Genomic DNA, 17,383 nt, shown 5'->3' on the forward strand with positions numbered 1-17,383 from the left:
AATTCAAACACCAGTGTGTGCAAAAAAAAAAAAAAAAAAAAGAAGAAAGAAAAGAATGGCTTCCATTTTTTTTTTTTTTGGGAACCGTTTCTTTTAAAGATTGACCATAGTCAAAAAAGAAGCATTCACTTCCTCCAAATTCAACAGTTTTACTGCCAGCTATTTTGAAGCTACTGGAAAGAGACTCAGCTATTTGCTTTTCGCATGCACTACTTCCAACACTTGGGAAGTCAACCTCCTCAACTGGCTGCAAGAAATGGTGCTGGCAAATGCTGCAGTGGGGGCACGGTGTGTAACCTCTATCTATGCCAGTATTAGGAGCAACAGGGAAACTGTGAGTTTGAGAGAGACTTTTTGTTTTGTTCTTTACAACTTAAGTATTGTAGATATAATTTTATTTATCTGCTGTACAGACTTGGTTAAAAGATTTATTTTTAATGTTTGAAATAATGCACTTGTTTACTATTACTGTATGTGGGATAAATATATTTTCTTTTCAGGTCATGTAAAAATATGAAGTAATTTAAACATTAAATAAACGTGCTGTGGATGCTTATTTTTGTAATGGGAGCAGCATCAATTAAGTACAAACTATCGCTTGACTCGAGCTGGGCTACAGTTCACTATCCTGCCTGCCTTAAATTACAGATTAGTACTGTGGTTTTGCCAAAGTGGTACTATGGATACAGTTACTTCAAATGAAGGGCAGATTTTTGCTTATAACACAAATTATTCCAGATAACCCAGTGCAGGAAGAAAGATTCTCCTGCAGTAAATCACACCGTCCCAGGTCTGATGAAATTCCAACTCCAGTAGCCAAAACCACCCCTGGAGCTCAGGGGACAGCAGCAGAATTCTGCAGTGGAAGGGTTGGGTACTTTTTCCCTGGGTTACAGGCTGGAAACTGCTGCAGAGCTCTGCATGAAAGCAGAGCAATGGACTTGGCTTTCCTTCAGTCTGGCAATGTAAAGAAAATTTTAAGATAAATCCTTAAGATTTATCTTAAAAAACATAGCTTTTAATTTAGCTACTTGAGTCCCACACTAAATAGAAGGGGCTCCTTAATCAAAGGATACAGCTCCTTGTATGATCAGAAAGATAATAACTAACGCAGGCACCCGAGCCAAGACGTGCAAATACTCTCCCTGCTTCTCAGTTCCAACATCTCCCCAGTTGGCTCCAACTTAACTCTTGGACACTTACCACCACTGTCACTGTCACCATTAACAACTCTACCACAATGTTGTCCAGGCATCATCATGTAAAATAACGAGGCAACACCATCTCTACGTCATATTTTCCTATTTATTAGATTTTACATTTCATATATTTACAAAGACATCTGTAGTGCTTTCTATTTGATTTGGTTGCAACTGTCACTTCATTAACACAGTATCAGTTCATACATCAGATCATCTTACATCGTTAAAAGAGGATGGGAATGTACTGTTTTAACTATCAGCACTTTTAACTATTACTAATTCTTTAACCATTAAGTGTCTTTAGTCTGATTTATAAATCTATGCTTCCATAGTAATTCTTTTAAAAAGTAAAAATAAATATTTTGTTATTAAACTTACCTCAAATAAATGAAGCTTTCAATCACAAAATAGTTCAGGTGTGCTTAATACCCAAGTCACCTGCACCATTAGATTCTTTTCAGAACAGGTGGAGCTCCCCTGGCACACACTAATTCCTCATGCATGTACATAACAGCTTCAGAATTTCCTTAAATATATTGGCACTGTTACATATTAATACAAGTAAGATGGGAGCAGCTCAACTGGTAGGTAATTGATTGTCACATCATCCTCAAGCTATTAGAAATGGTTACGATCTAAACCAAATACTGTTTACAAAGTTTCATCTTACATTGCATTAAAAATCATTATTTAAAATCCATTCCATTCATTTCTGTTTCTAAGCACTGACAGCTCATGATTTGAAAATAGTAGGAGAAACTAAGCGAACCAAGGAAAAAACAAATGCTTATTGGACTCAAATTTCTAACAGCAGGGGTAAAAGCTGTGAATTTTTAATTTCATATGTATCTCAGTGTTCAGTCCCCCAATTCACTTTTCACTGATCCAAGCTGCTGGAAAAAGGAAGGCTCTCTTAGGAGGCTGGCTGACTGATGAAACCCTTTCCCTGGTCCCTTTTGGATGAGGTAGGTGGGCATGATGCGTGCTGCTTTGGAGGTGAGTAGGAATGGCTCGCTATTCCCACTGTTTCAGTAACTAAATTGGTTTGCAACTTCTGCAGTTGTAGGTGAGCTACCTCTTGGAGCATAACCACCAGCATTATGCCTGTGGCTATGGGCATTTGCTAACACATTCTGTAGGTCATGCTTGGCAATTAGGGCAGCCTTGTAAACTCTGAAGTGCCTACAATGTATGGAGTGCTGACTGTACACCTTGCTGCAATAGTTATACTCGTTGCACAAAATATATCTAAAAAGCTAAAAAGCAGCTCAGGACTTGTTTTAACTATCCACCAAGGTCTTACATTCAGGTCCAAGCCTATAAACTCATCATTGTTTGCTTAAAAATGAACATAAATAAGGTTTTGTATTTTGAATAAACAGGGTCATAACTGTAAAAAGTTAAAGGAAAAAAGAAAAAAAGCCAGTGACTACTCTGGTCTTTTCACAAACTCTTACAACCTTATTTCCCAGCTTCTTTTTAGTCTCAGTCTTAAATTCCTAAGTTACTCCCAATTTCTCTTAGCAGAGACCTCAGAAAGCTGAGCTAAGGCAACACAGCCAGCATTTAGCAATTAGAAAGCAGATGCAGCTTTCTGCTTACAGCGCAATGTCCTGATGAACATACAGCTTCTGAAAGAGAAAACATTGCAGAGCGCAGGCAAAGCATCAGCATCAGCTCAAACCAGTACGGTGCTGGGAGTTCAAACCCCAAGGCTGTTGCTGTGAGCTGGAGACCCTGAATTCCTGTTACACTGTATTTGAGGATTTAAAGAAGCATCAGAAAAAAAAAAACCCCACAAAATACACAGAAAAGTGTCAGGAGATAAATTATCACCAGCTACTGAAAAATGAGACAACCTCAGCTCAGATCCTTTTAACAAAGTTCGTATTATTAAGCTTTTGGCTGCACAGACAAATGCCTCTCAAAATCAGAACCTCCATGAAGGTGTGTGTTTAATCAACTCCTTTTTAAGGCGCTAAAAAATAACCCCTGGTGTATTGGATCACTCATTCTCCCACAACTCTTTTTGCTCCAGAAAAAATGAAGAAGGTAAAGATACAAAAAATGAACTGCATTGGGTCATCAGCAACATCACACAAAAAAAAAAAAATATAAAGGGTATGTTTAAAAGGTTAAAAGTTAGTCCATAACAAAAGTTTCTCTTGTTTTTCTGCAGTTACTAATTTCTGCCTACAGCAGTTTGTAACAATCTTTTCTAACATAATCAGATGAATGAATGGACAGATTTTAAATGTTTTATTGCTTAAAAGTTTTCAAATAGGGTAAAGATCTGGTAAAGGAACAGAAATCCAATTTTCAACAGGAATAGTTTTAGGGTTTTGTTTGGGTTTTTTTGTTAGGGTTGTTTTTTTTTTTTTTTCCTCCAAAAATAACTTTGCTCATTAAATTTTGACAATCTCTAAAAAACTAAGGCCTAATAAATCTGGAATACTATTCTAAGCCTCATCATAACGCACAAGTTTTCATGTTTACACACAAGTGCTTTTTGTGTGCAAATGTAAGGCAATTGTATAATCCCATCAAACAGAATCTGCAGTCCTTCAAACCTGGTGCTTAATTTGAAGCTTTGCTTTCCCTGTTACATCTTTCAGGAGAGATCACAAGACAGAATAAAGTTTGATATTTATTAATACATATATTTGAAAGATTCTTTTCTGAATGTAACAAATATAAAAAGTTATCAGTGCTTACAAATTGTCAAAAACATCCAAAGTACAAAAGGATACAGTACATTAGTTGTGTGGAAGTGATTGTACTCTCTGGCACTGAAATCATCTCAATACTGTGGGCATGCACAATGTACACCAGAAAAACTCATGCATCAATCAGAACAAATAAGGAAGTAAGACGATTTGCTGCCTTCTCCAATTACAAATTCATTGCTTCTGTTAGTTTTCTTTCCTCAGGAATACCATTTACCTGCAAGTAGATAAGATTTTATGTAATCCATTAGTGGCAGATGATGCTTCAACAATACTGAACTGCCTACTGGTAGCACAGCACATAAATAGGATTTACTAGTCCCCTATCAACAACCACATTGGAGAAATACAAGTACAACCTGGACCAAAAGACAACACAGACAAGGAGAAAAATGCTTGCACTCTTCTGGCAAGGGAGAGATCTGGGAAAAGCTTGTTTAACTGGGAATTTTTCTTTCTGTTTGGCATCTAACACACTTCACAGGGAGATTGTGAAGCTCCAGATGGAAAATGCAGTGCACAGTGTACCTGTGCTCTTTAGTCTTTTGCATTATAGGAATATCCTATAAACTTTTTCATCTAATCCCCTTAAAATAGTCCTCATGAATTTTGACAATTGACAGAAAGACAACTATAAAACTTAATGTACCTGTTCATACCGGAGACCAGCAGCAATATTCAGCAGTGTAATAGAAACATTAGCTGTGAGTCATCATCTTTCCTACAATCCTTTCCCAATCCTGTTTTAACTTTGTGAAATTATGCCAGCTATTAAGTCTGCATTTTTATATAAGGTTAAAAAAAAAAATAAATGTTTCTTATTGGGGATTCAGATAGTTCCTGAAGAGGACAGTGGTTATTGGAGATGGTTTGCTCATCAAATGACTAAATATGGTCTACTGATGCTTTAAAAGAGAAATATCTTCATATTCATGATGGTGACTATTAACATGTTAATAATCCCCAGTATATTATTTGGAATTTTCTGTAGGAAAGGAAGGAAATTAAACAATGAATGTCTAGTTCTAAAGGGGTTTTTTGCCTTGGTTTAGTTATGTAAATTCCTTATTTGAACAGATCAATAAAACTGATTGCCAAGTTTGTAGTGATTCTACTAAAAAAAAAATTCTTAGGAGCACCTGAATTTTGTTTTAAATTGTAACTTTCTAAAATTCTAACTTGCTGACACACTAGTCATAGATGCCCTTTAGAAGATGAACTTTGCAGCCACGGAAATGCTCGCAGTGTCATTTACACGAGTTACAAAATAAGGTATCACTGTAAACTAAGAGGAAGAAACATTGTCTGCCCCAAATACATTTCCCCTTTCTCCCACTTTCTGAGAGCTTGTCACAGGCAGCAGCTGTGATGAATGTGAAAGAACAGGTGGAGTCTACCAAAATAACATACTGCAGAAAATACAGACCTATTTTTATGGTAGTTCTTCAGTGCAAATTGCAAAGCAACAACCCCATGCTAGCTTGTACCTTACACCTTTTAAAACAGTTCACTGCTGTCAGCATCAACAGCACTACCTGGTGATTTTGCACCTTTCCTACTGCAGACAGAATGGAATTCTTGTACAAACCCAGTCATAACATTAGAGCTGAAGTGTGTGACATTTGTATTCTGCCTTCTAAATGCCTCCAAGAGTGAGTGTTAAAGAGCTGTGCTAAATGTCAACCCAAACCAGTGCTGGAGGCTTTGGACTGAGGCTTTGACTGCCAGTGTCATCCACCATTTCCAGCACATATAATAATAAAGCACACAAATAGCAAAGCTAGCAGAACTACAGTCAAGTTTGGTTTTTATAAATGTGGTTTTAATTTCCAGATAACAAGAAAATAAACCCCACATGGGCAGAAGCATCTATTATATACTTGCCTCAAATCTTTGAAATGTTGTCATACGAAATTCTCCTTTAATCCCCGAAAGCAGTAATGAAGAAGAAGGATTTTGAATGAAAAGAGAGAGCTGCTTACGTAACTCCTAAGTTAAAACAAGCCTTCCTCTTGGAGCTGTAGTTCCTGGATTATGTTCAATACATATATATTGCTCGAGTTTTGCCTAAATACCTCTTTCAATACTCAAAAATTATACTTTGGCCTCTCCATTTTCCTTGTATGATCCTCATCCCCTTTCACATGGCTTTGGCTGTGCTTTTTCTCAGACTTGATACACCAGCTACAGAGAACAACCAGCCCTAGTCAATACTCCACAGCCATTCGCAATCTCAGTCTGTACATCGGGATTTGGGAAAATGCTGTAAAAGCAATGACTAAGACAGGGAAACCTGCAGCATGAAAATATACCTCACCATGGGTTCCCCAATGTCGACTGTTTATGCTTAGTAACAACAATAAAGAGCTCCTTCCTCAGAGCTTAACTAGTATTGGCAGGGATTAGAAATTTTGACTTCCTATCAAGTTTTCGAGAATCTGAACAGTGTAACCGCACTTGGGAACCTGGCTGTAGCTTCATGTTTTAGTAGACAATTATTTATATGAGGTCTCTAACTTACTGTACCAGATTCCAGTGTTTCATGCCAAGTCCTAATGTACCATTTCTCCTACTCATTCCATTAATGCCATCCCAAAATTTTTACTGATGTATCAAAAAAAATAAATATCTGGAATGACAATGCTGTTATACTTTACTATATTTGAAAATGATTTCCATTGTCCATACACTGTATGCATTTGTGGTTCCTTAATACCAGACACTTAATAGTTACAGTATTTTCTCAGTACTGACCTGCACTCTGCTGCTGCGGAATCTGAGTCTGATGTGGCAGGTTCCTACAAAAAACAACTGAGTATCTTTAATGCTTCCATACAAAGTCTGAAGTATATTACAGATGAAAGTTTAGCATTTAAACTTCATTTTCTTGTTTATGAAGCAATAATCCATTTTTACTAAGCAAAGAGAGTCATCAAAAGGCCAGACAAGTCAATGAAAGAAAGAACGTTAGTGTTAAGGGGTAGTTCCTATTATTTCACTTGTCAACTAGGTTCAAAGGCTCAGACTTGGTGAAGCACCAGAGGTAACAAGAGTCACTGCAGGTTTCTGATATTATGCAAAGTTTGGTTTCCATAAGTGATGGTTACAGAAAAGGTGAGAGTATTTGCAACTTAATTACTACCTGTGGATTGAATGATCAGCTAGTTTTACACATTGGACCACTTCACTCATCAAGGCAAAGTTACATTTTTGTGTCCTGCTTAAGTGTCTATTTTAACAGCTACTAGATATTAAGGTTGTTTGTACAGAAAGGAATTAGGGGTTGGAATGTAGGTGAAGCAGATAAATACTTTACTCAAGAAAGACTTTGGAACCCCAGTCATAAAAAAACTGCTATTCTGAATAGAGAAGAAATTGCAAAAGACATGGTAGAGCACTTCACAGGAATGGTAAGGGATCATTTACACAGCTGTATTTCCCATAGCATTTAGCTTTGGGGCAGGGAGAAGAAAATACTCTTCTAGCATGCATCTACATTATGACCAGAGTTCAGGGCAAGCACGTGTAAATTAAGACCAAGTTAGTGCTGGCAGTGGACCAGTATCACTGGGGCTGTGCAGGCCTGCCAGCTGAGGAGCTACCGACTGGAGCTGGTGTCACAGCATGGAACTGAAAAGCAATGCCAGCTACATCTGAGACCACTGCCTCACATCTGCTCAACCCCAGACACCACAACCTGGCTTTTCTACAAAGGACATCTTTTATTTACAGCACCACCAACCTGTCTGGATTAGAACACATGCAGAGCACTAGGTGGGTCTGTCTCAATAGTTCTGTTAAGTTGCTGATAAATGAACTTTAAGGAATTGAAATGAGTGTGTTTCTGGTTTCCGTCTTGAAGAAAGGCTGGCAACAATGGAAACGGCTGAGAGGTCCAAGCATTTTCACTAGCAAGTCTGTATTTATTATCTGTGTAATGGAATATGCTCTTCTGTTCAATGTTAACATTGCAAACATAAACCCTGGGTGACAGATACATAACTAATTACTTATGAAGTCCGGATTTATTTTCAGGTATGAAACTAACACCAACCCAGCAGTAGTTTCATATCAGAACTCCAAAGACATGGGTTAAGAGGCAGGGTGTCTAAAATAGAACAGTTTTAATTGATTCCTCTGTTAAAAGTATTTTTTCTTCAAAATATGCAGAAATGTAACTGTTCCACGCAAAGCTTCCTGCCAAGTCTGCAGACTGAAACCCAGCTGTTTAATTTTATAACAGAAGGCCTTTCTTTCTGCTTGAAATGCAAACATCAGAGCAATCTTGAACTAGAGCCGTTAGTGATGCTTCCATAATAAACACATTTCAGATGACAAGCACTGGAATCCACAGTTAAATCATGGAACATAGCACTAAGGAATAAAATAACCCTAAATACTTACTGCTGTGTTTGCATCAGTGGCATACTGGTGTTATCATAGCTGTCTGTGTGAAGGGGGGGTACAATCTCACCAGTAACTGGGTGGAACACTGGAAGTGTGGAAAGAGGCCATGCTATCTCTCTATTTTTAGACATGTCACGAAGCTCTTTGGTTGATTTCTGTATAGCACTGTGGTGGACCAACTGGATGCTATGTCAAAAGGAAATAAAATAGTAAATACATATTTTAAGTGCTCTATCAAAATGGACAGGCTTTTACAATTATTATGTTTCTTAAAAATACAAGGACGTTGATGCATGCTACAAACTCTCTAGTGAAGCAATTACAGTAAACCCTTACACAGTTAATTTAATCAATATTGGATTTATTTAATTTTTAAAGCAGTAATTATTCCATTAGACTTTGCTGTCTGGATGAGTATTTTCACAGGATCCAAGACTGTGCAATTTATGCCTAATGTTCCATTTATTTGCTGCAGTTAAAATAAAAGTTTTGGTTAACTCCTGATTCTCATGGTAGATTCATAGCTCATAGATTAATTTTAAAACACTCCATAGTAGAGGCACTGGATACCTTCCAGGCTATTTGCTCTCCTGTCTATTGCCTTTAAGATATAGGCTGGGAAGTCCAATGACCAAGAGTATAAATTACGTATTATCATATTTATTCTCACAGCACTACTTAATTTTGAATTGACAGTTGTTAATTTCAAACCCTTTTTATTCTGGTTTTCTACCCTTGCTAAGACTGATTTAAAAGCAGCTTTCACATTTATGAATTAAACCATGGATTAAAGAGAATGAAAGAAGATTATGACACACATGTATGAAGCATGACAAGCTACTGAGAATGGAAATTAAATGGTAAAAGAAAAATAACAGGAAAGAAGACACTTACTCTGGTGTTTGCATGTTTCTCTTTTCCCTAAAAACAAAACAAAATTTATGAATTAAATAATAGCATTGATAGTTGGAACATTAAATCTATCTGATGATGATAACAGTACATGATGCAGAAATGCTGACAAGGTTATTGCTAAATGCAACTTGGCAGCATTTGCAGTGGGGTTTATGGTGAGGCCTTGATGAACGTACATAGAGAGATGTAATACTGGTGACACACACACACACACACACACAGACGTACACACAGAGAAATGAAAATGCAAGTTAAAGAACAAGGTTCTGGCTAAAATAAATTCTGTGACAAAATGAAATTGTAGTTTGTGTAAGAAATGGCAGAAATTACGTTACTTGCTGCTTTCCTTTTATGTGTTTTTCTTTTAGAATATGTCTAAATTCAGTTCATTTCCTCAACCAAATCTATTTTAGAAAAGTTAGCATTTTAGAAATTACTTAATATTGTCCTGAACCAACGACCCTTTATTACTATTTTATTTGTTTGGGGCATTCTGGAGAGTTGTGCACGATTTTGTGGAGTTTTGTGTGTATGTTGAGATTTTTAACCCTTTCAACTGAACAACTAAAGGCCCTATATCCACTCTCCTGGAAATTACTGTATGTGCTTAGATGAGAAATAGTTCAATATTTCAGGCAGGTATCTCTTGGCCTGTTTTAAATGTTTTTAATGAACTGAATGGAATTCTTCTAACAAACTTGTGTGCACTATAATCTTAGAAAAATCCGTAATTACTTATTAGTCTGTTAAAGTACTCACACTCCTTCCCGTCGGCAGCACATGATATAGGCAAGTATTAGAAAAAGCACAAGTGCTATTGCCGAGGGCACTGCCAGTGTAATTAGGAAATCCGAGTAATAGTCTCTGCTTTTCAGTGTGTCAGAAGGTGGCTTGTATTCTCCACCATCAGGCAATATCCCTTCTCCACGAATCACTTCCTGAAAGGTGGAAACTTGTTTTGTATTGTCAACCTGATACCCAGGAGAAAAAAGAAAAACAAGAAAAAAAAAGGCAATTATATAACAAAGTAAGAGAATGTAAAACCAGACAGTATTTAACCAACCATGCAATAGAAAAGAAACCGTATTATGCATTTGACAAATGCTATACAATTTCATCCAATAACTTTTAAGCAATAAAAGCTTATATTTTGCTAAAAGCTTCTTGTCAATGCAGTAAGTAATACTACTGCTCCTTGTTTTCTTATCAAATATGCTGGTTTTAAAGATTAACTACGAATAGTATTTGAGTAAAAATTCAGTAAACATTTTTACTGCAAACTAATTATTCGATACTGATTTTCACTTCTAACTAGTCTTCCTTAATAACAATACTGCCCTCTCTTGTATGAACGTGGTAGAGATGAAGAGTGGAGTACCTACGATTTTCTTCCTCCTCCTTCCTCCTGAGCTTCACATCCAGTGCTCAAAAGAAGCAAGAGGCATGAACTGAGTGCTGAGGACTGAGCAGCTCTGTTGCCTCACCCAGCCACCTGGTGCAGGAAGCACCACAACAGGAGAGCCAGAGTTCCAAGGTTCTTCTACATCCTAATTCAACTAAGCTCCAGAGAACGCAGCATTCCTGGTCACAAGTAATTTTTTATTTAGTTTTATGTCTTTACCTAATGTTCCTAGAAATGCAACCTTTTTTTGGTACTGAATTTCCTACTGCATTTAACTGACTGTCTCTCATACATGACTTTTCAATTTTCTGCCTTCGTTTTCTTGTTATCTTCAGTTAGATGTTCCTCTTAAATTTGATCAGTGTTAGTTTTAAAACTCTCTTCAAGATCATTAACGAAAAACAAATTGTATTTGCCTACATACTTGACCTTTTGCCTGACTGTTCAGTGAGAAATTTTGCAACTGATGGTCATTTCTTTAGAATTTACACTTTAAGTCATAAAATGCAATGGATGAACAGGTTTTCATGGAATGCTAGAAATAATGTTTGGTAGAGCTTCAAATACATACATATACATATAAGTGCAAGAGAGTTTGACAGACGTTACTTTTTGTATTCTCCACTCATTAATTCCTCAGTATCTTTTACCAAGTTCCACCTGGCTCCTTAGGTGAATCTCAAACCCTAGGCAATACACAAAAAATATTTATGCAGTTATTTGACTGAAAGAAGCCCATACACTGCGTGAGAACAAGCTATCAGAAAGCAGTATTAAGAGGAAGCATGTATTACGTTGCCCCTTTAGAATTTGGGATCCACAAACTTAAATCCACTCTCCGATTTAGGCGCTAACTGGCAGCGTCAACTCATAAAAAATGGGAAGAAGTGGATACGATGGTTGCATTTTCACTCACTGGTCTATGTTGTGGTCATGGGAAACAAAGCTCAACTCTCTCCCAGCCCACGGATCTTGGGGGACTTCCTGTCCCTGGGCTTGCCTTCTGAAAAGCAGACTGTGATTAGATAGAGGGAAGCTTGACTCCCTTTTCCCTTTGATGCACCACGTTACAGCATGAAGCAGCAATGCTGTTGGCAAAATTAAACAACCCTGATACTTTGAATTCCGTTATTGTGGCATGCTGCCTAAACAAGTAACATGTTCAGAAAGGATGGGTTATAGGCTGCTGCAGAAAAATGGTGCTTCTCCGAGTCTGTTCCTGTTATCTAAGGCTGTTTCTCCAATTTCTGACGACTTCCTCAATTCTGTCCTGTCCTTCAATGCATGTGCAGATCCTTTCAGTTTCATGGGGACTGCAAATTTAGTAAGTGCATTCCGTCATCCAGCTTAGTAATGAAGAACGGAAAGGAATTACTAATAATTCTCCTATGATTATGGCTACTCAACCAGCTCTCCACTAGGTCCTAGCATGAAGCTAGGCCATGTTCCTGAGTCTGCTTATGAGACAGTATAAGAAAAAACCTCACCAAAAAGAAATGACATCTGCTTCGCCTCTGTCCTACTTCTCTCTTGTAGAAGGAAAACAAAGACTTGACAAAGTTTGCTTTTGATAATGACTAACTGCCTTCTATTACTTTTCAGTGCTGGGAAGTATTACCAAGTATACAGGTACCTTTGCAACTTCTCAATGGCAGAAAGCCAATAAACAGTAAAAAAATTGATTTTTTTTTTTTAACAAGTATTTTCCAACTTTCTATCAGGTTGCCTATTTAAAAGTGAATAGAAAGGGTTGGAAGTTATCTAATTGATTTTATGTATAAATACCTTTTTTCATACTCAGTATGTTTTTTCAGTTGTACAGAAGCCTTTTGGATCTCCCTTTCAGGTTCCTCTTGGGTAATTTCTGAAGCAGCTAAGTTTATTTTATGTACCTTCATCTTTGTTCAAACTCACCTACAATGTTCTCTTCCAATATTGTTTAATTTCTTGATCTTCCTTACCACAACTAAAGAAGAATAACCTTAAAAAGTCTCTCCAGGTATTATACTCCTTCCATGGCAAATAGTCTAGTGTTCAGTTATCATTTTTCTTGTATTAACTGAGAAGAATGTTACCATTATTTTGATTTCATTAGTTAGTAGTATTTTCTTTCCTTTTCCTACTTCATTTTTAACATGAAATATGTTTCAGACAATTTTCAGAAAGATTTTTAACAGCATAGAAATACTATTTAACTGGTCAGTGCTGTGGACTCAGTATTTGAGAAAACGGTATATATATAGACACAAACTTTTTAGCAAAGCAAGGGTAACTAGCAGTATTAGCACACTGAATTAATGAACTACACCTACCTAAATGATTCTTTCATTATTTTTGTAAATCCTAGAGTTTTCTCATTTATATAAATCACTGCTAGTGAAAACTAATACGGTGGTTGCACCGCTGCTCAAGTCTAATAGAATTTAGCCTCCATACCCAAATCCTTTCACTATCTTAAGAGTGTCTGCTAGATGGAAAATAATGTCAATCAGTCATGATGAAGAATAATTCGGCATAGTTGGCTGGTCAGGCTGGCAAAACTCTTATTTCAATCATGGCTGGCATAAAATATTGCACTCCTACAAATATCATTTTTATGCAATAATAAAATAACTCACCAGAGAGATTTTACACCAGTCTATATGGAATTGAGTACGAAATTTTTTATCACAGGTGATTACAGGTTCCATTTCTTGACTGCATCTCAGCTGATTTTGTGGGTTTTCCACTTCTCGCAAGCATGAAGAGAATGGAACATCTGCCCCAACCATAACATACACGCTGCAGAGAGAGATGAGGGACAGGCTGTCAGGATACCTCTCACAAGTCCCCAAAGGACAATTACATACTCTTTCAAACATTGCTATTGGTCACAGTAACATTCAGCTGTTCTTTAAAGACTAAAATTACTTTCTAGAATGATTTTTTTTCTTGATGGTATCTAAGCATATGAATAATAGACTGAAATCAAAAGGATTTTTCTAGCTGCTTATTATAACATTCTGTTTTGCTGCATAATGTAAATGTTTGCTTACCAGAGTTGTCAATTTCTATGAAGTCATAGAACTCCAGGTGTAGGTTCCTCATGTAAGTAAATCAGTACGACTATTGAAAATTGCATTAAAATAGGATAATTTTATCTTAAGGGAATTTTCAGTCTTCCTCAGCATACTATTTTTAAAGAGTTTCTTCCCAGGTTCTTAAATAAAATTCACAAGGACTAGTAATTTCTAAACCTAATACTAACATGAATCTGTGAAATCCCCCAGCTTCTCCTAAAAGGTTCCACACTGTAGCTATCTGCTGCCAACAAAAACTGCAGAATACTGAAAGCTGAATGTAAACTTCATACTTTATTTGGCAATAGAGTACATAAAACCTAATGCACTAATGGTATTACTCATTTTCAGATTTCAGTATGCAGAATGCTGCCAGAGAATAGTCTGCTGCACCAAGTAATAATGTATCAATGGATCCTGAAACAGGTCCTGGTTGCCATTTGGTATATTAGGCGCTATATAACTAAACATTTGAAATGTAATCACTTGTATTAAGTGACTCTGCTATTACCCTGGCTAGTACAGAAGTTGTTTTCCTTCTTTAGATGTGCTCAGAAATTCCAGATACACAAATGGGCTCTGAGTTTCTGCACGCATCTCAGATTTTGAACTCTCAGCCCTTTCTTAGATATTATTTGACACTAAAATATCTACAAATATCAAAAAATAACCAGGCATCTTATTTTTGCCAGGGAAAAGCACTACACAACCATATTTTGAAAAGACCAAATCTTTATTAATTTCTAAGTAAAGTACCATATTTCAGAACAGAATTTATGGTTACAAATCACAACTGGAAATAGTGCAATCTTGCAGTTTACACTCAGTGACCTAAGCTCCTCAAATACCTCAGCTTATCACTTTCAGATGAAAGTCCACAGTGCTCCTGAAGCACGTAACTAAATTTCACTAAAAGCACAGCTATAAATGACACCATTACATGCTAAATGCTCTTAGAAATCTGTCTTTGTAATCTATGCTTGTCTATGTAACCTATCACACCTTTGTTTTAAAAAGCATGCCAAATGACTGCTCAGAAGTAAGACTGGAATTAGAAATAAGCATATTTACTACTGATTGCTTTATAAGTAATGGAATTTATTAGCATTACTTGGATTGTAAAATCAATATATAGGAACTGTTGAAATGGTATCTAACACAAAATCCATGATACAACAGGGGCTTGGAACATCAGTAAACTTTTTGTATCTAATTCCAAAACATAAAACAGCAATTGCAAAGTTTCTAGAAAACTTGAAAAAAATATTAAGCTTTTCAGTAAGAAAAAAAAGAATAAAGCAAAAGCATTAGACTGACACATGTGCTTACCCCTCTTTCATGTCATTAATAGGAAGTGGAACTCTCCCTCCCCTGTCGAGGGCTGAAGTAATGTTTATGGCATTCAAGCGTTCTGGCTGCCATACATTTTTCACTGCTCCGAGAAAGTCACCAAGAACTTCACTTGCTAACATTTCTTCTACATTCATATTCCTTATGAAGAACTCCGCTTGATATGGTAAAGGAAAATCTAGTTGTGATGAAAAAGGAAGAGTTTTGCCTTAAACAATGGCCCCGTAACAATGAATTTGAAGTTATGATTAACATAACACCATATCAAGATTGATTAACCTTTCCAAAAATCTTCTATTTGAACTAGCTCATTTTGAACCTAATGTGATTATGGGTAATTAAATAGTACCATTAGCTGTTACATAAGCTGAAAACCATTGTTTATTTATAATACACCTGGGAGATGAAGGAGCAGACTAGAGAACAGCCTCAGCTGGTAAATCTTTATTAAACAGATAAAATTACTATTTTTAATAAAATTGCTATTATTACTCATGCTAACTTGGGGACCAAAACTGATCTGCAGTGACAATGGATTCCAACCTGCAATAGTCTGGACTGCAAATATGATGAAAAAAAAAAAGGCAGACAGACTTCTATTCTGACTGAGGAATAACAGTCCTACCTGACAGAAATAATCTGGATGAAAGTAACCAATTGAATCAAAACAAGGAAAATCCTCTACTCCCCTTTTGTGCCCCTGCATTTGGCTTGAACACCAGACAACTATTTCACGGTATTTTTTATCTTGAAAGAACATGAGATGGTTTCACTTATTCAGTTCAAAACACAACAAGCTATTTCCCGTACATACCTTCTGCTGACATTATATTAATGATCAAATTATGTCTTGCTGTCTCAAAGGTACGCCTGTTATATGCAGTGATCTAGAGGGAAAAAGATACAATTGCAAAACAACAATGCAAATATGAAAATCAGGTAAATGAAGCATCAATAAAAATTACACTGATAATTTAGAAATACCACCTTTTAAATGCTTTGCCTCCTTATGCTGAAATGTATGAGAATTCATTCATTCATATAGAATTTTAAAGGTAAGGTCAATTTATTTGATGCAGTACTACCTTCAAGTCAGCATTCTGGAATTTTCTTGACCAGTCTACAGCCAAATACAGTTATCCAAGGCATGTATGTGAAAATAATGTATTTTGGTCCAGATAAAAGTGTTCTGCTATACATCTGTATTCTTTCTTTTCTGCTATCTTTAAGAGCAGCCATAAACAGCAACTGGTTTCTCCACTTCCCTGAAAGGTGGCAAATCCTTCATGAAACAAACTGAAAAAGACTTAGACTCCTTCCTAATTTTAGACTTCAGTTTATTCATTTCAAGGACAAAGAAGAGGCAGAGGAGTGGCAACAGTGGCAGAACTATGCTGCTTCTGAGCAAACACTGCTACAAAGCATTGTATTAAACATATATATTAAACAAACAAAATAGACATTGCACTTCTTTCAAGGGATTTAAATGAAAAGGAAAAATGCCCTGGAATATCTTCGGCAGATTCATTTTAAGTGTAGAGAGAAAACATTACCTGACACAATTACATCTTATGTAATGTAACAATTTTATTATAAAATTAATCGAAAATAGATTCCTGAGATTTACAATCCTGCATTCTATTAATTTTTCAAAAGGTTGTTCCAACAGAAGTTTAAACATTGATACTTAGAAAACCTAAGTCTCTGGTTGTACAAGCTCCACATAGGAATGCAGCAGTACCCACTTGGAGTCTGCACTCCAGCAGTTGCCAGTGTGGACATTGCACCCATACCTAGTGACGGTGGTGGAGACTGAATGAATATTCAGTACAGAGGCAGGCACGAACCGTCTGTGCAGCTTTCAAAGGAGCTTGGCTAAGAATGATAGCTGCTCTACTGCAGAGCTATGTATAATCTTAGGCTTTTCTAATTATGAGGCTTCCTCCAATTAACTGACCTACCCGTAACACCACCTCAGGAGTTATGGCACAATCAAAGTTATATTCAGGCTAGGAATATGCAACCACTCCTATTAGAAAGTGGATCAAATGCAATCTGCCCTCCTCACATACTATACAATTAATTCAAAAGCCACATCTGAGAGTGGGACCACAAGGAATTAATTTATATGCTAGACAAATATAGTTCAAATATGGACTTTGGGTCATGCTTAGAATGGCGGTCTATAGGTCTTAGAATCTGAAAGCACATGCCATTTAAAAAAGGGCAATTTTAAATAATCGTTTTCTCTGCAGAAAGCTAAGCAGGGTCTGCAAGTACTTCTGCACATGATTAATTATACAGATGTGATTAGTCCTGCTG

General features: G+C 36.6%; 1 protein-coding gene across 1 annotated transcript in view; it reads right to left on the reverse strand.

Moving 5' to 3' along the window:
• Window positions 1–4,094: 4,094 nt before the first annotated feature.
• The window catches only part of SGCE (sarcoglycan, epsilon), a 25,335-nt gene continuing 12,046 nt past the window's right edge, over window positions 4,095–17,383 (reverse strand). Inside the window, exons 6-14 of the mRNA XM_010010763.1 lie at window positions 15,876–15,948; window positions 15,041–15,239; window positions 13,271–13,433; window positions 10,010–10,221; window positions 9,230–9,256; window positions 8,333–8,521; window positions 6,683–6,726; window positions 5,813–5,847; window positions 4,095–4,145 (exon numbers count right to left, since the gene is read on the reverse strand). Coding sequence (XP_010009065.1) covers window positions 4,095–4,145; window positions 5,813–5,847; window positions 6,683–6,726; window positions 8,333–8,521; window positions 9,230–9,256; window positions 10,010–10,221; window positions 13,271–13,433; window positions 15,041–15,239; window positions 15,876–15,948 — 993 coding nt within the window. The remainder of the gene's footprint in view (window positions 4,146–5,812; window positions 5,848–6,682; window positions 6,727–8,332; window positions 8,522–9,229; window positions 9,257–10,009; window positions 10,222–13,270; window positions 13,434–15,040; window positions 15,240–15,875; window positions 15,949–17,383) is intronic.

Source organism: Nestor notabilis, unplaced genomic scaffold, assembly GCF_000696875.1.
Source record: "Nestor notabilis isolate BGI_N333 unplaced genomic scaffold, ASM69687v1 scaffold11513, whole genome shotgun sequence".
NCBI lineage: Eukaryota > Metazoa > Chordata > Aves > Psittaciformes > Psittacidae > Nestor > Nestor notabilis.